General features: G+C 39.9%; 1 protein-coding gene across 11 annotated transcripts in view; it reads left to right on the top strand.

The window, feature by feature from the left end:
- Positions 1 to 21,392, top strand: part of LOC125451566 (microtubule-associated protein 4-like) — a 344,184-nt gene that overhangs the window by 170,845 nt on the left and 151,947 nt on the right. For 9 of the 11 annotated variants that reach the window (XM_059646152.1, XM_059646158.1, XM_059646153.1 and 6 more), the window contains exon 4: positions 20,353 to 20,481. The exons of the other annotated variants lie outside the window; for them this stretch is intronic. In XM_059646152.1, coding sequence (XP_059502135.1) covers positions 20,353 to 20,481 — 129 coding nt within the window. The remainder of the gene's footprint in view (positions 1 to 20,352; positions 20,482 to 21,392) is intronic. 11 annotated transcript variants of the gene reach the window in all.

Here is a 21,392-nt window from a genome sequence, read left to right as displayed (position 1 = left end):
CTCCAAAGCATCCACATCTTTCCTATAATAGGGCGCCCAGAACTGGACGCAGTATTCCAAGTGCGGTCTAACCAAAGTTTTATAGAGCTGCAACAAGATCTCACGACTCTTAAACTCAATCCCCCTGTTAATGAAAGCCAAAACACCATATGCTTTCTTAACAACCCTGTCCACTTGGGTGGCCATTTTAAGGGATCTATGTATCTGCACACCAAGATCCCTCTGTTCCTCCACGCTGCCAAGAATCCTATCCTTAATCCTGTACTCAGCTTTCAAATTCGACCTTCCAAAATGCATCACCTCGCATTTATCCAGGTTGAACTCCATCTGCCACCTCTCAGCCCATCTCTGCATCCTGTCAATGTCCCGCTGCAGCCTACAACAGCCCTCTACACTGTCAACGACACCCCCGACCTTTGTGTCGTCTGCAAACTTGCTGACCCATCCTTCAATTCCCTCGTCCAAGTCATTGATAAAAATTACAAACAGTAGAGGCCCAAGGACAGAGCCCTGTGGAACCCCACTCACCACTGACTTCCAGGCAGAATATTTTCCTTCTACTACCACTCGCTGTCTTCTGTTGGCCAGCCAATTCTGTATCCAAGCAGCTAAGTTCCCCTGTATCCCATTCCTCCTGACCTTCTGAATGAGCCTTCCATGGGGAACCTTATCAAATGCCTTACTGAAGTCCATATACACCACATCCACAGCTCGACCCTCATCAACCTTTCTAGTCACATCCTCAAAAAACTCGATAAGGTTTGTAAGGCATGACCTACCCCTCACAAAGCCGTGTTGACTGTATTTGATCAAGCCATGCTCTTCCAGATGGTCATAAATCTTATCCCTCAGAATCCTTTCTAACACCTTGCAGACGACAGACGTGAGACTTACCGGTCTATAATTGCCGGGGATTTCCCTATTTCCTTTCTTGAAGAGAGGAATTACATTTGCCTCTCTTCAGTCCTCAGGTACGACTCCAGTGGAGAGCGAGGATGCAAAGATCTTCGCAAGTGGCGAAGCAATTGCATTTCTCGCTTCCCAAAGCAGCCGAGGACAAATCTGATCCGGGCCTGGCGACTTGTCAATCTTAATGTTTGACAAAATTTTCAGCACATCAGCTTCCTCTATCTCTATCCATTCCAGCATGCACACCTGCTCTTCAAAGGTTTCATTCACTACAAAGTTGGTTTCTTTCGTAAAGACAGAAGCAAAAAACTCATTATTGACTGGAACTCACTTAATGCTAGGGTTTGGATGGGCAGCATTCACAAGGACCATTCGGGAAGGCTTCTTGACACAGTACATAAATAGCCTAGTCAGGGAAGGGGGTTTTACTGGACCTGGTTTTGGAAAACGAGCCCAGCCAGGCATGAAGTTTCAGTGGGGGAACGTTTTGGGAGTCGTGACCGTAATGCCATGAGTTTAAAGATACCAATGGATAAGGATAACAGCAGTCGCTGGGGGAAGGTGAACTGCAAAAATATTAGACAGAAACCGGAGAATTTTGATTGGAAGCAGCTGTTTGAGGGCAAATCCACATCGGGTGGTAGTTGAGATTTCAGGCGCAGCGCGTTCTTGTGAGAATGCAGTATAAGTATGGCAAGTTTCGTGAACCCTGGATGACCAAGGATGTTAGAACATTGGTCAAAAACAAAGTTTATGCTGGGTCTGGGAGGATGGGAACCAACAAAGCCATTGAAGTGTATAACAAAAGTAGGAAAGAACTTTTAAACAAGGAATTAGGAGGGTTGAAAGGGGTCATGAAAAGTTGTTAGCAAACAGTATTAAGAAGAATCCCAAGGCTTTTTATACAGATATAAAAAGTAAGAGTGTAGCCAGGGAAAGAGTTAGCCCAGTCAAGGACAAAAGGAGTCTGTGTGGAGCCAGGAAAGGTAGATGAGGCCCTAAATGCATACTTTCATTTTCACCAAGGATTTGGTGGAGGATGTTCTCAGGGAAGGGAATGTGGAATTTTTAAGCCAGGTTGCTACTATTCTACCCCAGAATATCGAGAGAGGTGAGAGATCAAATTGCTGAAGCATTGTCAGACCTCTGTGTCCTCTTTCTCCGCAGGAGAGGTCCCAAAGGACTGGGGAATAGCCAATGTTGTCCCATTGTTTAAGAAAAGAAGCCAGGATAATCTAGGAAATTACAGGTCTGTGAGTCTTGTGTTGGTAGTGGAGAAATTAATGGAAAAGATTCTCAGTGACAAGATCTATATGCATTTAGAAGCAGATGGACTTATTGGCCACAGACAGCATGGTTTTGTGTGGGGGAGGTTGTGCCTCTCTAACTTGATCAAGTTTGTTGAGGAGTTGACTAAGATGATTGAGGGAAAAGTAGTTGATGTCAACGTGGTCTTTAGTAAAGCCTCTGACATGGCCTCTCATTGCAAAATGGTACCAAAGGTAAAATCACGTTGTATCAGAGTGAGCTAGCAAGATGGATCCAGAACTGGCTTAGACATAAGAAATGGGAGGTAGCGGTGTAAGGATGCTTTTCAGAATGGAAGGTTGTGACTAGTGATATTCCACAGGGAGCAGTATTGGGACCTCTGCTGTTCATGGTCTACGTTAATGATTTGGAGCAAAATGTGGCCAGTCTAATTTGTGTGTTTGCAGACAGTACAAAGATTGATGGAGTTGTGTACAGTGAGGAGGATTGTCAGGATATGATCAGTTGGAGGTGTGGGTTGAAACACAGCAGATGGAGTTTAATCTGAAAAATGACAGGTGATGCATTTTTGAAGGTCAACTACCTGTGGAAATTATGCAGTGAATGGCTGAACCCTTAGCAGTATTGATTTGCACACCGATGTGGGTGTGCAGGTTCACAGATCACTGAAGGTGGCAGCGTAAGTAGATAAGGTAGTAAAAAAAGGCCTATGGTGTGCTTGCCTGCATTGGAAGGGGCACTAGGTGTAAGGATAGACAAGTTATGCTGTGCTTGGAATATTGTGTATGTTTCCGGCCATCAAACTGCTAGAAGGACGTGGATGCTTTGAAGAGGGTACAGTAAAGGTTTACGAGGATGTTGCCTAGAATGGGGGATTTTAACTATGAAGCAGGGTTGAATGGACAGGGTTTGTTTTCACTGGAATGCAGGAGATTGAGGGGTGACCTAATAGAATGTTTGAAGATTGTGAATGGCGTGGATAGAGCAGAAAGTATGAGGCTTTTTTCCAGGGGGGAGGGATCAATTACTAGGGAATACAGGCAAAGTTTTAAAAGTGATGTGAGAGGCAACTTTTTCACAAAGGTTGGTGAGCCCCTGGAACGTGCTGCCAGAGGAGGTGGTGGAAGCAGACACAATAGCATCATTCAAGAAACACCTGGTCAAATACAAGAATAGGAAGAGAAGAGAGGGATATGGATCTTGTAAATGAAGATAGTTTTAGTATGGAAGGGCAAAATGTGTTGGCACAGGCTTGGAGGGCCGAAGGGCCTACTCCTGTGCTGTATTGTTCTTTGTTCTTGTTTTTGGACTGTATACTGTATATGGTTTGGGAAGGAATTAAAAGATATCTTCTGCAATGGTTCTGCCCTTCAAATAACCTGCTAAGCTTATACTTGAAAGGCCACTTGGGTGCTTTGTAATTATTGCTCAGGCTTGTATTATTGAACTTGGTTACAATATTCTCCCTATTGATTAAGTAGTTGTTCAACAGATCTTTTTAATTGGTAAAATGTAGACCTTGGCCAAAATGCTGATCATGTTTAAAAATTTCAGATTGAGTCTTACCTGGAGGGGAGAAAAGAAATAACCAAAAAAATGCCTTATTTTACAGTTTATTTTTTGACTTCGTGTTGAGATCTATAGAGGGAATATTTATGGATGTAGATGCGCTCACAGTATCCATTACAAGCTTATTGTGGAGGCAAAGTAAAAATAGCTATTGCGTGTTGCTTCACTCACTATGCCTATAATGATCTAAAGGAAATGCAATTAGTAATTAAAGTATTAAGGTTGATTTTGATGTGCTGATGGAAGTTGAGCTGCTTTGATATGTATGAACAGTACTGTGGACTGTGGGCAACAAATTGTCAATTGACAAAGGACTGACTGTACCATTTCTGAAGAAGGGTCTAGTCCCGAAACATCAGCCTTCCTGCTCCTATGATGCTGCTTGACCTGCTGTGTTCATCCACCTCTTTTGTTATCTTGGGTTCTCCAGCATCTGCAGCTCTTAAGATCTCTAACTGCACGTCCATGCTTCTCAATTTTGGGTGATTGCTTTAACCTTCCTGTAAGTAACAACTGTGATATTCCAGTTTATCAGTGAGACCCCATCTTGGAGTACTGTGAACAGTTGCCCTATTTGAAAACTGACATTATTGGATGAGAAGCACTTCAGAAAATGTTCACTCACGTCATTCCTATCTTATGAGGAGAGATTGAACAGGTTGGGCTATGTAAGTTGAAATTCAGAAGAAAAAGCTGATTTTATTGATCTTATTTCTGTTAACCAGAGATGTCTTGAGGACCCAATGGTTATACTGGCTGCCCAAGTGTGTGATGAGATTGACAGACAAGGCGCATACAAGGTCCACTGCTGATAATACCCCATTGATGTTCTGAGTAAGAAAATTTCAGTAACTGTGGGCTGTGGAGGGATAAAATCTGTTCACTCCAATTGGGGCATCCTAGTTTGTTTCTAAACCCCAAACTAGGTGTGAACACAAAGTGAATGAGCAGTTGATTATAAAATGTGAGGCTGGATGAACACAGCAGGCCAAGCAGCATCTCAGGAGCACAAAAGCTGACGTTTCAGGCCTAGACCCTTCATCAGAGATGACTATACTCTGTTTAATTTTCATTTAATATGTGAGACTTGGGTGTCATTGGCTACACAAGCATCTTTTGTCTATTTGTAACTGCTATGAGGAAATAGTATTAGCTGTTTTCTTGAACCAATGCCGTTGTTGGGGTAAAAATACATTGACACTGCTGTTAGGAAAGTTGTTCTAGGTGCTTGACCAAGGAATAGTGAAGACCAAAATTAGTGTTGCTTAGAGGATAACTTTCAAGTGATGATATATATATCTGCTGTCCTTGTCCTTCCATGTGGTAGAGGGTGTTAGCTGTTGAAGGACTCTTGGTGAGTTTCTGTAGTGCATCTAGTAGATGGTGATATGCTCTGATGCCATTATGCAAAGATGGAGAAAGGGCAAATGTTGAACGAAGGTGGTGGAAGGAGTGCCGGCCAAGCTTGCTGATTTGCCCTGGTTGGTGTTTAACTTTGTGTCATAGACCAGACTCCCTTCAAATATATCAACGGGATAGCTTAAATCCTAACTCTTGTCTTATTTAAAGGGAAGTGTAAGGTGCTGTGTTCCAGATGTAATTCAAATGGTCGCATTACTCATTTTTAAGCAAGACACACTTTATTCTCATACCTAGTTAAAATACAAATAAAAGAATGAAGAATTGGTATGATTTTAAGTCTATTGGAAAACTTAACAGAAAAATGGATTATTTAACTTCTAAACAGCACCTGTTCCAACATAGTTACATCCTATAAGCACATACTTGGCCAAGGCAAATTCATTAAAATAGATTCTCGCATCTGATGTTTCTCCAAGAGAAATTTCTGACGCAGAGAGAGACAGCGCGCTCCAACTTTTTGCTCTGGCAGACAGATGAAAAATCTTCCACAGCCAACTTCAAAACAGCAACAGTTGAAAGCTAGATGAAAACCCTGGTTCTGTGGCAGCTTGACATCACCTATTCAAGCTGCTTCTGTTGTTCTCAAATTATTAAAAAGATCCCAGGGAACTTCAGGCTGACTTTATTGGCCTGGAAGAGATAACTTGATGCCTCTGACTCAAAACTTCTTTTCTAAAACCAAGATTAAAATACTCTTAAAGCCACGTAAGCATCACAAATGTTACTGAAGCTTCAGTCATCAGATAAGTGGAAAACTTCCTGCCACATTTCTGGATTGTGCTAAGTATTATTTCAGGTGGCCAAGAATTTTTCTCCTGATTCCCATTGACACCAATTTTGCTGGAGCTCCTTGATGCCTCTCTGACTGCCCTTGACATCAAGGCAGCATGTGACACATTCTCCCCTCAGTTCTTGAATTAATCACTTTTGTACATTTTTGGACCAATGCTGCAGTGAGATTAGGAGCTGTGTGCACATGGTGGAACCCAAACCCAATCAATGAATAGTTTTAATGCTTTGCAAGTGATTCTTCAGAACACTGTCTATGATCCAACCCATTATAGTACTGATGACGGACAGTATTTGGCTGGGTTGATTTTATCCTGCTTTTGGTATTTGGTATACTGGATATATCTAGGTAATTTTCCACATTGTTGGGTAGCTGCCAATAATGGAGCTATCGGAACAGCTTGGCTAGGGGTGCAACTAAGTGTGGAAACAGGCCCTTCGGCCGAACAAGTCCACGCCGATCCTCGGAGCATCCCACCCAGACCCATCCCCCTAATCTGGAGCGCATGTTTAATATGTTGATGGGATGGTGTTAATGCCAGTAGCTGTTTCTTGATACTGTGTGCAGTGATTTTTGAATTGGTTGAAGACTGGAATTTGTAGCTTCTCTCAGAAGGAGATGGAGCATTCTTCTGGCTAAAGATGGGTACAAATACTTTGGTATTGATTTGCATTAATGTGCTATGTTCTGTAGAACATAGAACAGTACAGGCCCTTTAGCCCGCAGTGTTGTGCCGAACTTTTACCCTAATCCTAAGGTATATCTGACATCCATGCCTACCATATACTATCACCCATATGCCTATCTAATAGCAGTTTAAATGCCCCTAATGAGGCCAACTCCACTACCGTCTCGGGCAATGCATTCCATGCTCCTACCTCCTGAGTAAAGAACCTACCTCTGACGTCTCCCCGATATCTACCTCCACTCAGTTTAAAACTATGCCCCCTCATAATAGCTACCTCCACCAAAGGAAAAAGTCTCTGGCTGTCCACTCTATCTATTACCTCTGATTTATTTTTTACACCTCTATCAAGTCACCTCTCAACCTTCGTTGTTCTAAAGAGAAAAGCCCTAGTGCGCTCAACCTTTCCTCGTAAGATCTTCCCTCCATTCCAGGCAACATCTTGGTCAATCTCCTCTGCACCTTTTCCAACATCTCCACATCTTTCCTGTAATGAGGCAACCAGAACCGGACCCAATACTCCAGATGTGGCTGAATCAAGCTTTTGTATAGCTGGAGCATAACTTCACGGCTCTTGAACTTGATTCCTCTATTAATGAAAGCTAACACACCATACTCATCATTACCTGTTGGGATATTTGAGGAGCCTTCACTTGTTAGTTTTAATTTTTGAACACTCTTCATGAATTAGTGTGGCAGGCATTCAGGCCTTTTTCGTTGTGATTGCTTAGCCCTTTCTTTGCAACCTAGGATAGTTAACTTGAAAGCAGTCTTTAGTTAATCGTCACTAGGTTAAATATTTAAATTAAAAACAGTGCTGGAAACAGGTCAGGCATCATTTGTGGTGAGAGTTAATGCCTTAGGTTGGTGATCTTTCATTGAAACGTTTAACTTGTGTGCATATATATTTAACTCCATCACCCAAGTCAATAACTTCATCGATTGGTCTGTTGCTTTGCTCCATGTCTGTGGAAGCTTAAATTAGCATGCCTCTGGTCTTTTTGAGCCGAACTTCATTAATTTCCTTTATAACTTTAATTCTTGATTCATGAGTTTCCAACTCATGTACCTTTTTTAAAATCAAACTTGTATTTAAAGTAAAGGTTTGTTCATTCATTTGAATATTTACCATGGTGATTTAATCTTGTCAGTTATTTTTCTGACAACTTCAGTTGTCTGCACCTACTAACCAGAAAAAGGTAAAACTGTTAATGGACTAATCATCAGGAAAACGTGTTTTGATGCCCACTCCTTTGTCTGCTGCTTCATAAATCTGTAAAATGGCTCTCCAACAGAATCACATTAGACTCAATGTTATGATATTGTGACTCTTTCCAGTCCTGGGTTTTTTATGAATAGTAAAATCACTAGTTGATTGGTACCAATTAGGTTGCTGGTTCTGGACAGGCACTCTGACGATCCAGTCCTCCTTTGATCACAGGAATTAGTCAATCCAACATTTGATTGCTGTCCCTAGACCCAGCTTAAAAGTTAAAGTGTAGAATTGAAAAGTTGAGTTCACAAAACTGCAGATGTCGTGAAAAAAATGGATTTACAACTTAGATACTAGCCTTTTTGAATTCTAAACTAAAAGCAAATAATGTTCGCAACATTGTGCTTCAGTTCTCTCAACATTTATGTTTGTCAGTAATGAGTAAAGAATTTGACTAGAATTTGCTGGAGCATGTACCTTTTCAAGACTAAAAAGTTATGAATTGAAGTGTAAAATTGATAAATCTAATGAGGGCAAAAATGTGGGACCTTGATGAATGTTGGCACTAACAGTATATCTCCTTTAACTGATAAGATTAAAGGCTTGAGAAATAAACTGAGGAAGAACGAATGGGGAATTGAATGGGTAAAACTCAAAATCAAATCAGATACAGAAGGAGAAACAAAGAACGGAAAAATCAATTAGGAGAAAGAAATCAGAAGCAAACGACATGTAAGTGTTTTCAAGTAACATTTTGAAAATCTCCAACATGGCAACCTTGGAACAGGAGTAGACCGATCAGCTCCTCTATCCTCTTCCATCATTCAGTGAGATTGTGGCTGATCACTAGCCTAACTTCATATACCTTTGGCCTACATCCCTGGAATTTTTGCTAAGCAAAGGTATTATCCATCTCCAATTTAAAATTAACACTGATCCAGCATCTGCCATTTGTGGAGGGGAGTTCCAAACATCTACCATCCTTTGGTGTGTCAAAGTGCTTCCCAACAACCCTCTTGAATGGTCTGTCCCTAATTCTCAGACTATGATCCCTGGTCCTAGAATATCCAACCTGTGAAAATAATTTACTTTTATCTACTCCTGTCTTTTTCTGCTTTTATAGAGTAATGGAGTCATACAGCACAGAAACAGATCTTTCGGTCCAAAAAGTCCATGCTGAACGTAGTCCAACCTGCTTGTTCTTACCCTGTATCTCTCCAAACCTTTCCTATTGATGTCCTTACCCAAATGTCTTTTTAAATTGTAATTGTACTCACATCCACTACTTCCTCAGGAAGTTCATTTCACATGCAAGCCACCCTCTGTATAAAGAATTTGCCTTCCATGTATTTTTTAAATCTCTCTCATTATTGTGCCCGAAGTCTGGAAATCCTACATTCCTAGGGAAACGACAACTGCCATTTAATTCTATTGGTATCGCTCATTATTTTATAAACGTCTATCAGGTCGTTCGCAACCTCCAACATTCCAGTGGAAAAACTTCCAGTCTATCCAGTCTTTAAAACACAAAATGTCCATGCCTGGAAGCATCCTGGTAACTGTCTTCTGAACACTCTCCAGTTTAATATCCTTTCCATAACTGTTTGACCAGAACTGGACACAGTATTCGAGAAGAGTCCTCACCAATGTTTGTACAACCTCAACATGACTTCCCAACTCCCATACTGAAAGGAATGAACAATGAAGGCAATGAAGACTTCAATCAGGTCACCCTTTAACCTTCTAAGTTCTAAGGAAAACAAAACTAATTTGTATAATTTCTCCTCCTAACCCCTGAAGCCTAGTTCTCTCTCCAAGGCTGATGTAGCCTCCTTAAGGTGTGGTGCCCATATCTGCTCACAGTATTCAAAGTGGGATCAAGCCAGGAATTTGTATGACTGCAGCATAACCTCGGTGTCCTTATACTGCAGTCCTCTAGCTATAAAGGCCATCTTTCCATTAGTTGTTGGATTATTTTCTGCACTGTTCATGACATTTTAAAGATCTCTTCACCTGAATCCCCAAGTTCCTTTGGACATTCACTTTTTTAACTTTGTACCATCTGGAAAGTACCTTGATTGGTCCATATTTGGTCCAAAATGGTTAACCTCCCCCTTGCTTACGTTGAAATCTATCTGCCCCAGTTCTGCTACTTCACTTAGTCTATTAATATCCCTTTAATTTAATGTTGGCATCTACACTGTCGACAATGCTGTCTGACTTCTGTTAACAGAAAATTTGAATATATGACTTTCCTTGCTATAATTCAAATTGTTAATGAATAGTGAATAATTGAGGCCCTACCACTGATCACATCCTGCTAATTTGAATGTCTATCCATTATCACTATTTTCTGTTGCTTACCTTTGCATCTTTCCTATTCAACAGGATCTTGTTTTTTGTGATTTTGTCAACCTTTTTAGTTTTGTGTAGCCCCTTATATCTTTAATTGCCTGTAGGTGTTTTAATTATGTAAGGTGAAGCTTTTCCTGCTCTGGGCACAAACTGGTTTTGTATTGTGTTAAATGTTTCTTTAAACATCCTCCATTGTCCTTCAGCTATTTTACCCATTAGCAGATTTTCCCAGTTTACAGGGGCCTTTCTCTGTCTCATCTCATTAAAGTTGGCCTTACCAAAATCTAAAACTCCACCTGATTCATGCTTTTCAGTTTCAAGTGATAAGTTGAATTCAATTATGTTATGTTTAAGTTTTGACAAATATTCACGCACATTGGGTTACTGATTAAATCGAGCTCATTAACCCATTACTAAATGAAATATTGCTTGTCCTCTTACTGCATACAGGACATAGTGCTGTAGGAAACTAACCTGGACATACATCAGAAATTCACTGCCTTTTTGACTGGTGCTGGTCTGCCTTTCCCAAGCTATGTTACACTTAAAACCCCACATCAATACTACTCTGGCTTTGCTACACATATGGCTAATTTCTTCATTCATACACTACAGCACTTCAGAGCTGTTAACTAGGAGACCTGCACACACAACCTTTTTTTAGAGTTTTAGATCCTTTACCATGCCTCTCATTATTTTTAATGATGAGATAGGATATGAGTTTGTTCCTAATCAGTAAATCTATGCTATCTCCTCTGCTATTTTCCCTGTCTGTTTTGTAAACCTTATCTGGTGTAACATTAATCAATACTTGAAGGAATAGGGCACAATGCTTATGTTCACTTTCTGGGCCACATTGGTATGTCTTTAAGAGGATTCTTATATTATTAATTGCTGCATTTTTATATGTTTAATGTAAAATTAATACAAAAATATGAAACCTACAGGGATGTTGGGAGATGTCAGTTTCCCAAAGTTTGTTGCTGAGTGGTTCAGATAATCCAGCAATTTATAGTATATGGTGTTTCTTCACCACAGTTTATTGAATGTTTGGTTTTTGATCGTGTTTCGTAGACTGTCATTTATCTGGCAAATTTAGACTCATCTTTATTTCTGGACCTAATTTGTCTGGGAGTACCTCTTTAATTGGCCAGTTCCATTATAAAGGATGTATTATTTCTGTTAAGTAATCTTTCTTCAAAAGTTACTTCCTTATTTTCTCCCTCCTGCTAGGCATGGCTAAGATATTTGGTCTGTAATTATAAGCATCTTTGAATGCTCATCTTTGAATGAGTAACTTGTATCATAGTAATCTTGTTAAGGATCTTAGATGACTTTGTTGCAGAGCGCAGGGTGTACTTCACTTTAAAATCAAAAATAAGGCCCCTTTTTACATTTGAACTTACTAGAAGCTGCATCTATAAATACACAGGAATCTGTATAAACGTGAATACATTGCATCTTTATTGTGAGAGCCAACCAATGATGACCCAACTAATCAGCACCCACATTTCATGCTGTGTAAAATAACGTCCCTTCTTTAAAGCATCAGTTTCTTGCATCATACTTCTGAACAGTAAAACAAAATCAAAAGCTTCAATTTGTCTCCTTTAGCAGTGTTTAAACAGCTATCAGTGAAAATAATCCTATATTGCTTGTTGTCTCTCCTTCTGATTCTCATTCAAGCACAGTTAATGCAGAGTAACTTTATTCTATTTAGAATCTCATGCACAGACCAAAGATGTCAGTGGTATATCCTGCCAAATGGTGGGACGGTTTGGGGTCCTGTTCACAGATTATTCATGGTACTGTCCCAAGAGGACAAACATAACTCAGGACATGCAGCTTTATTGCTGATGGCGCTTCTTCATCTGAGTACGCCCAGCCTGACTCATCCAAATGTGTAATCTTTTGAATTATTCAATGCTGACACGGTGCATTTGCCCTGTTTTCTCAGTGCTGTTTAACTTAGTCCAATCTCCAGTTTTTTCATCACAACCCTGACAATTTGTCACTTCCAAATACATTTTCAATTTCTGTTTGTTTGAAAGTTCCAATGGAGTATTATTTGATGACCCTTTAGGTAGCAGATTGTATAATCTAAAACCTTTGTGTGAAAAATATTGCCTCTGTTCTGTTGACAATTGTTTTAAATCCATGGCCTGTGCTTGCTGACCCACTTGCCAGTGGAAATTAGTTTCTCCTCATTTGCCTTCTCCTTGCATGTCCTGACCCCAGTTCGATCCATAGAGGTGCTGCCAAACTCATCATTCTTGGTGATGGACATTGAAGTTCTCTAACGGACTACACACCGTGCCCTTGCCACCCTCTCTCTTTCATCCAGATAATTTACTTTATGACAGCCAGCAATGGTCATCATTGGACTCCTAATTCCAAATTTTTGTTGGAATCATATGTTTTCGTATGCTGTGTGGAAGTCGGCTCACCCAGAATATAGCCCAAGCCTTTGGATTACTAGTTTAGTGACAATCCCACCAATCCATTGCTTCTGTCATATCTGGTTTCATCATGGAGAGAATGGTTAGAGACGAGAAATATGGTTTGATGAATGGATTAATAATTCAGTTTATTTTGTAAAGTTGTGTACCTTTTTAATCAGTGGGTCATTATCTTCAGGCAGATAATGCTTCCATGTCTCTCCAAATGCTACCTTGTTTGGCATTTACTCTTGTAACCACTTAAAATCGATATGATATTTGCATCAAGCCCAGTAGTTGTGTTGATTTGAGTTGCTTTTACTGCAGTTTGTCATCTTTGGCTCTGTAATGAAGCAAATTGGTTACTGCTATGTAATTAAAAGATTTGAGAAGCTAATGAGAAAGGACTGTGAGGATTAGAGGAGACTCTTTTACTCATTCATGCTGTTTTGGATAATGCTTTCCCAAACTTCACCCATCTTGCAGTTGAACTGTGGATAGACTATAATCAGTTCTTTTCCATTGTTTGAAACAAAAGAGCTAAAGACTCAAAACCTCAATGTGCCAAATTATTTTACAGTCAGTGGTATTTGAAATGTTAGCACTGTTGTAATGTGGGAATGTGGCAGTTAATATGCAAACAGCAAGGATCCAAAACAGCAGCATGATTACTAGATATTCTTCTTTTTATCAATAGGGCAAATATTGGCCAGCACACATTAGAGAACACTTGGCTTCTTCTGAAGCAGTATCATGCAATCTTTTCTTTCATCGGAGAGAGTAAACAAGGCTTTGTTTTAATGTCCCATCTATAAGATGTTACCTCCAACGTCGCAGCTCTTGGCACTTTAACTTAGATCTTTGTGCTCATTTGGGCCACAAAATGTGGCCTTAAATGACTTGAGAAGTGAGGGTGCTACCACTGAGCCATTGGTGATGCCTGGTACCAACAATGCCGAAAACCTTTTAACTTTCCATAATTGGAAACACTTTTTTATTCATTCGTGGGCCAGGTGCACCCCTGCCTAGGCCAGCATTCTGATCCCAGTGCTAATTGTCTTGTACAATGTGATGGTGATCTGCCTTTTTGACAGCTACAATAGTTTGAGTGTGAGGATATGTGCAATGCTGTTAAGAAGGGAATTCCAGGACGGAAAAGGAATGGTGATAAACTTCCATCACCTAGAAGAATTAGAACAGCAGATATGTGGGAACAAAGAAGTACCCTCTAATGTTATGACTTGGATTTACTGGTTTTAGAAGGTGTAGTTGAAGTCTTGGTGATTTTGTGGCAATGCATTTTAGTGCATGCTGCTGCCATTGTGTGTTTTGCGGGGAAGAGAGCAAATTTTCTTTTTTCTTTATTCACTCCCTGGATAAGGGTGTTGATGGCTAGACAGCATTTATTCCCTATTTCTAACTGCTAAAAGAGCAGTGAAGAGTCAACCACATTTGTGTGTCTGAAGTCACACATAGGCCAGGCCAGGAGAGGATGGTAGTTTCCATCCCTGAAGGATGATAATGTGCTAGTTAGGTTTTTCTGGACAATGGATTCACAGTCATCATTAGATTCTTAATTCCAATTCAATACATGAATTCAGTTTATACCATCTGCAGTGGGATTTGAGCCCGTGTACCCAGAAAGTTATTTGGGTCTCTGGATTGACAGTCTAGCGATAATTCTACAAGGCCATCGCCTCCGCTGCATAAACCAGTAACATTTCTACTAGGCCACTGTCTCCTCTATAATGAAGATGGTGGATGAGGTGTCAATCAAATGGAAGCTGCTGGAAAATCTCAGTAGGTCTGGTAGCATCTGTGCAGAGAAGTCAATGTTTTGGATCTAGTGACCATAGATACACTGAAGGTAGAAGAGAGATGAACAGACCTTGGAAGCAGCAAGGTGAATTGTGGACTTGATATATCGTAAATGATTTTAATGCTTGAATGTAGAAATTCAAACTCATTTTGATTCTCACAGCTAACTAGTTCAGGGATAGTGATGCTTTCTGCAGACCCCAATGAGCCTGTACTCTGTTAAGTATGTGGACAATGGGAGAGACGATTTTACATGGCTCTGTTTTGGTAGGGAATGGCTGCTTCATGGTGTATTAAAAGTTAAACACATAGCAATAAATTCTAACATTACAGCAGTGTCAATATACTGTGAGTTATTTTTAAAATGTTTGAGAGAGGCTAGATTGAACCATTTGGGCTTGTTGTAGCATTCATTTTTATGTTCTTAGTCTTATTTGTATGACCTTTAATGGTGATCTTCTGTGCTGCTCTGTGAAGATACTTTTAGCTCAGACTGCAGTAACTTGTTATTGTTGCATCTTTGCCTTTTTGTCAAGTCCATTATATCTGACCTTGGAGTGTTAATTCTGCAATATTTTCCAGACTTGTTTAGTAATTTGTGTTGCTCTTCGTTCAATTTCTTCTTACTTACACAAAAAAAGTGTCCATCAAGAATGTGTGATTTGGCGTTTTATTGTTTCCCTGTTCACAGCCTCCAGTCCTTTTGAATACCTTTATTAAAGTAATCAGTGTCTTCGGTGAGCATCTTCATAGGGAAACCCAGTTAGCTACAGGATTAGCAGGAAATTTGCACTTCTGGATTTGAAGGAAATGTACTCTTGTACTACCTAAAAAGCTCAAAACAATTGTAATTTCTAGCAACAGTCCACCTAGTTATGTTAGTTTAAATCTGTGGATTAGTTGTGAATATAACTATTATTTAATGCAGTTACTTAGATCTAAAGTCAAATAGAGATGTAACCAGGATTTTGTGCATATATTTTTGTGAAATTGCCACCATTTTCAAACAATTTCAAATGGATGCATGGCTGTACCTAATTCACTTTCCTACATTTTGAATTGTACAAAGAACATGTTACAAAAAAACTTCCTCTTATACGTAGATAAAGTCAAGTTTACTTAGCATTGCACAGAAATTATAATGCAGAGGAAGCACATTCTTCCCAATCAATGTGGATTGCTCGATCTCTCTCTAATAATACAAATCTTGTATGCCCGTCTGTTTTCAATGTTCCTTTATTCCTCCTGTTTTTGACTCTGCATTCCAATCTGTCTTTAACCTGATGGTCTCTGTTTGATTTAATCATTAACTCCAGTCATAGCCTCAATCTTCCCACGTTGCTTACCAAAAACAAAGTGTCAGGCTTGGGAATTACAACAGCATATAAATATTAGTTCCCTAACATCATCTTCCTAGTTAATGCAAGTGTACAAAGCTAATTCCAAGAAATTGTAAATGTTTGCATTGCTGAGGGAGGTCATTCATCCATCACACTGGGCTCTCTGAAAGAGCTACCCATTCAGCCCTCCTGACCTTCTGTTTCAACAAAATCAGTTTCTGCCTCAGAAGATATAATGTTTCCACCATTTTGTAGTTTGTTCAAATTCTGCACAACTTTCACCACTGCTCCCTTTGCTAGTGATGTTAAACTTATGTCGCTTAGCTGTTAGTTCACCAACCATTAGACCAATACAGCACCCATGGAGACAGATTTTCAAGCTCATGGCTACTGTTTCAAAGAATTACCAGTTAGTTTTACTCCATTGGTCTCTCCACACATAAAGAAACATTGTCCTCTACAAATGTAAAACAAAATATAAGAACTGGGTGCAGGAGTAAGCAGTTTGGCCACTATAGTCAGCTCTGACATTTAAAATAATCATGGCTGATCTTATTTTAGCCTTAGCTCCTCTTTTCTGCCTGCTCCCTGCAACCCTTCAACCCAATGTTAATTTTAAAACATCTATATTTCCCTAAAATTTGTTTTGTGTTCCATTGCCATTCCTATTGGAAGTTACTGCACATTGTATCTGCTTCCAGCACTTTGTCAGGCCCTGCGTGCAAGATCATAGCAACTCAATGTTGAAAACAGTCTAATTTTCCCTAATTAAAAATAGAAATAGTTTTGTTAACTATCTTACCAAAATATGTCAATTTTGAATGCTTTTTTGCAGCACCTGTAGTTATTGCTTTAAATGGCTGGTAGCCCAATAACACACACACCACTTGTGAAGACATGGGAAGGAGGTTGTGCTTGGGGAAATGAACATTATACATGAGTGCCATTGTTGGAGCACACAAAATTAAATGTGTTAGAAGTAGCATACTTCATTTGAATTGATAAATTTCACAGTTTATACATTTATATGGAAGAGAAATTCAGTTTTTGACAGTACTTGAGTGACTTCTGCTGGGTAGTGTCTGTTTGGTTGTGATGCTACCAACTCTGGTCCCCCAGCTATGACACACGTACCAGCTGTTACATTTCTAAGTTTTTTGTAGCTGCCTGCCCCTATTACATGGCACACATTTACCGATTTATGCACTGTGTATTTCTAGATCTAGCTAGGTACAGTTTATGCGCGTGATTAAGCTTTAGTTTATTCCTCACAATGTTTAGCTGCTAATAACAAATGCAAATACCAAAGATCTCCTAGGTCAAATCTAACCACTTGTATCCAGCTTGAGCTTTCAATCCTTTTAGGAATATCTCTCATTATTTTGAACAAAATGTGGTATCAGTTTGAACTGTGGGGAGACACGAAGTGGCTCTGAAGATTATGCAATAGCTGAACTAATCTGTGGTTAACTGCAGTATGAAGAGCTGTTCTTTGGGTGTATGCATAGACTACTTATCCAGATAATATGTAGAACAGAATAGATTTGTCGGTTGCTTTCTGTAAAGCACTTTTTCCAGACACCCATTATTTTGATATATCACATATGGTTGAATTACTTGCCAACTTTCTGCATAGATCCACTGTTAAGGCCCAATCATTTCACAGGCTGCAACAGAACATATCTTATACTTGTAAGAAAGCTTAAGCTGAAAAAGTTTTGGATTGAAACATAATCCTGAGGAGTTTTGACAGGGTGCATGTTTCATTGTGTGAAAGAATCTGGAAACTAGGAGTAGTTGCTTCAAAATACATAGTCATCCATTTAAGGCAGTTGAGGACAATTTAAATTTTTAAACTTTAGAATTTTGAGTATGAGCTTTCGATGTAGCCCCTCAAAAAATGGTGGAAGCAGAATCCTTGAATGCTTTTAAATGAAAGGTAAATCAATTCTTGATGGCCAAGAGGGAGCAAGATTACTGGGGTTTGCAGATGTGTGGCGAGATTAAATTAGCCTGTTCTTATTGAATGGCAGAGTGGGTTTTTGAGTACCAAGTATCCTAGTCCTCATTAGTATGTTCATGTGTGGTAATTTGTCTAGAGGGACGTGAATCTTGGAGTGTTCTTTGTTTAAAAATAAAGTTTATTGGTGAAGTACTTTGTATGTCCTGAGATGATGAAGATGCTAGATATAAAAAAAAGACTGTTACAAATATACGGGAAAAGAACAGTGCTAAATTACAATATATCCAGACTGAGTTATGAATGGAAATACATAAACATGTAGTGCAGCAGGTCTTAAAACAAGTAGCTAGTGAGATAGATGCGTTAATTTTGATTTTTAATAACTTCCTAAACTTGAGGAATGCCTACTAAATCTGAAAATAGAAATTGTCACGCCTTCATAACAGCAGGAATTTACAGCTCAGTTAGCTTAACATCTGTCATGGGAAAAATGTTAGAAGCTATTATCAAAGTGCCCTGCGATAACTGCTTTAAGTTCAAGGTAATTGGTCAGTCAAAAAATTTTAAAAGGAAAATCATCTTGTGTAATCAGTTGCAGTTCTTTTGAAGAGGTATAAATGCCATGGGTAATGACAAACTGGTAGAAACACATTATGTAGACTTTCAGAAGGCTTTTGATTAGAATGCTATGCCAAAAGTTATTAGGGAAAACAAAACCTGTTGGTGTAGGGGTAGCGTATTGGCATGGATGGCAGATTGGCCAGCTGTCAAGAATCAGTAGGCATAAATGTTCTTTTTCAGGTTGGAAAAATGTCACGAGTAGTCTGCCGCAGGAAGAAGGGTCCTGACCCGAAACGTCAGGTCTCCAGCTCCTCTGACACTGCCTGGCCTACTGTGTTCCTCCAGCTCCACACACTGTTATATCTAACCTACCTGGTCATTTCTCAGAGCTCCACCTCAGGCAGCATCCTGGTATTCTCCTCTGTATCCCCTCTAGCAGCCACATTATAGCAAGATTGTGGTGACCAGAGCTGCATATAGAATGCTAGTTATAGTGTAACCAGTATTTAATGTAAATGCAGCATAACCTCCCTGCTTTTTATTCTATGCCTTGACGAATAAAAGCAAGTCTCCAATATTTCTTCTTAACCATCTTATCTACCTATGCTGCTACCTTCAGGGATCTGTGAATGTGCACACTAAGGTTCCACTATCTTAGTACTTTTCCAGGTTACAACCATTCATAACATCATCCCTTGCCTTGTTAGCCATCTCTAAGTACATTGCCTCAGATGTTAAGGGTTGGATTCCATTTGCTGGCATGAGCAATTCATTGATATTCTCCTGCAGTTTGTTAGTTGTCTTCAGTTTTTACCACCCTGTAGATTTTCATTGCTCACAAACTTCTTCATCATACTTCTACATCACACTTCTCCATTTGACTCCAAATCATACACGTTGACAAGCTCCAAGCCCTGCAGAGCCCCACTGGAAACTGACGCACAGTCATAAAAACAACCTGCTATACAATCGCCCTCTGCTTTGTGCCTGTCAGACAATTTTGAATCCAGTGTGCCTGTATGACCTGGATCTCCTGAGGAACCTTATTTAAAAACTTGGCTGAAGTCCTTGTATATTACACCCTCATCAACACTCCGCATTCTCCATTACAGATCCATTAGATAATCTATACCTCTAATAGAATTCTGAGGGACAAAATTCTTCTCATAACATCCCCTACACCAATGTTAGACTGAGGATGTTGCCACGGTGGAAGAGGCTGAATAGGCTGGGGCTATTTTCCCTGGAGTATTGGAGGCTGAAGGGTTATCTTGGAGATTTAAAATCATGAGGGGCAGGGACAGAGTGATTTAGACAAGATCTTTTCCCTGGGTGGGGAGTCTAAAAATAGAAGGTATAGATTTAAGGTGAGAGGGAAAGATTTAAAAGGGACCTAATGTGCAACATTTTCTCAGAGGGTGGTGCATGTAGGGAGTGCGCTGCCAGAGGAAATTATTGTTACAACATTTAAAAGGCTTCTGGCTGGGTATATGGAGAGGATGGGTTTAGACGGATTTGATCTGTGGGAAGAAACCAGATCGCCTGTCGGAAACCCACGCAGATGTGGGGAAAAATATGCACACTCCATACGGACAGCCACCTGTGGCTGGAATTGAACCCAGGTCCCTGGTGTCGAGAGTTAGCACTGCTAACTCATGAGCCATTCCGCACCCGCCCCCTGCCACATCCAATGCTACAAGAATGTCTGAGTGTGTCCACTTCTTAATTTCACTTAAATGGCATTTTTTTAAACCTTGTAGTCTTGGGTCACCAAACATCCTTTGGTACCTTACCATTTTTCATCCAAGAGCTTTTTTGCCAACACGATTCTTAAGTTTGAAAGTTTGTCAGAGGAAGAATAATTAATCACAAGTGCTGGAGAACTGTATCCCATCAGGATCTTTGAGAGGCGTTAAATAAAAAGCAGCATTAAATTTCTGTAAGAAATTACTCTTTAACTAATAATACTTTGAGTAGTCATGGTGTCAGCGTTTAACCATTGTGTGGTTTGTATTTATAGAAATACACAAAAGTCCTCTGGGTGTGGAGCCACTGTCTTTTGGCCACGATTATTACGTAGAAGGGGCAACAATGGAGACCATTTCACCTTCAGCACAGATAGGCACAGAGCCTCCCTTCAGCACCCTTGGTAAGGACTTTGGGGTCTTGAATTTTGGGTACAAACTCAATTTTATTTGCGGAGAAAGGGAAAAATGGTAATATTTTGTATCATTTCTCTCAGTTGAGGATTGGGAAGAAAGCAGGATTGAATGATTAAAGTGTAACTGAGGAAACTAAGAGTATTGTCCTGAATATTGCTTTTCACCTGCTATGACCACCCAAGGTCTGCTATTCATTATTGAGGCCAGTAGACGTTCTTAGGAGATGAAACGTTGGGGACAAACTTGTAGACTGAGATGAAAGTTCATGTTATATCGTTCTAATTTGAGAACCTGGGTTCAAAAGCGAAGGAAAAAATGGATTTTAGATTTTGGCTCTAGAGAAAGTGAAGAAGTCAAATAGAAATGCTAAAAGAAGGAACAGCAGTAAGCCATTTGAGCTTGTTCTGCCGTTTGTTATGGTCATGGCTGATGATCCATGGCTTTTCTCTCCTCTGCCTCCGCCGCCACCTCCGATGATCCTTTAGCTCCAGGTGTACTATATCCAACTCCTTAACATCTTACGTGGTAGCGAATTCCACAGGCACATCAATGCGTGAAGAAATTTCTTCTCCTTTTAGCCCTAAATGGTTTACTTGTCCTTAGATTGTGATCCCTGGTACCAGGTTTCTCCCGCCAATGGAAACATTTGTTCCTGTATCTACCCTCTCACAACCTGTTAGAACTTTATAGGTTTCTAAGAGATCCCTATTCATTCTTCTAAACTCCTGCACATGTAATCGTAACTAATTTAACCCACACCTCATCAGTCCTACGAACTTGGGAATGATTGTGGTAAACTTTCACTGCACTCCCTTTACGTAGCAAGACCGTCTTTCCTCAAATAAGGAGACCAAAATTGCACACAGCATTCCTTACGTTAACCCTTATTTTCCTTTCC

Source organism: Stegostoma tigrinum, chromosome 5, assembly GCF_030684315.1.
Source record: "Stegostoma tigrinum isolate sSteTig4 chromosome 5, sSteTig4.hap1, whole genome shotgun sequence".
NCBI lineage: Eukaryota > Metazoa > Chordata > Chondrichthyes > Orectolobiformes > Stegostomatidae > Stegostoma > Stegostoma tigrinum.
This window is presented reverse-complemented; position numbering and strand designations above follow the sequence as displayed.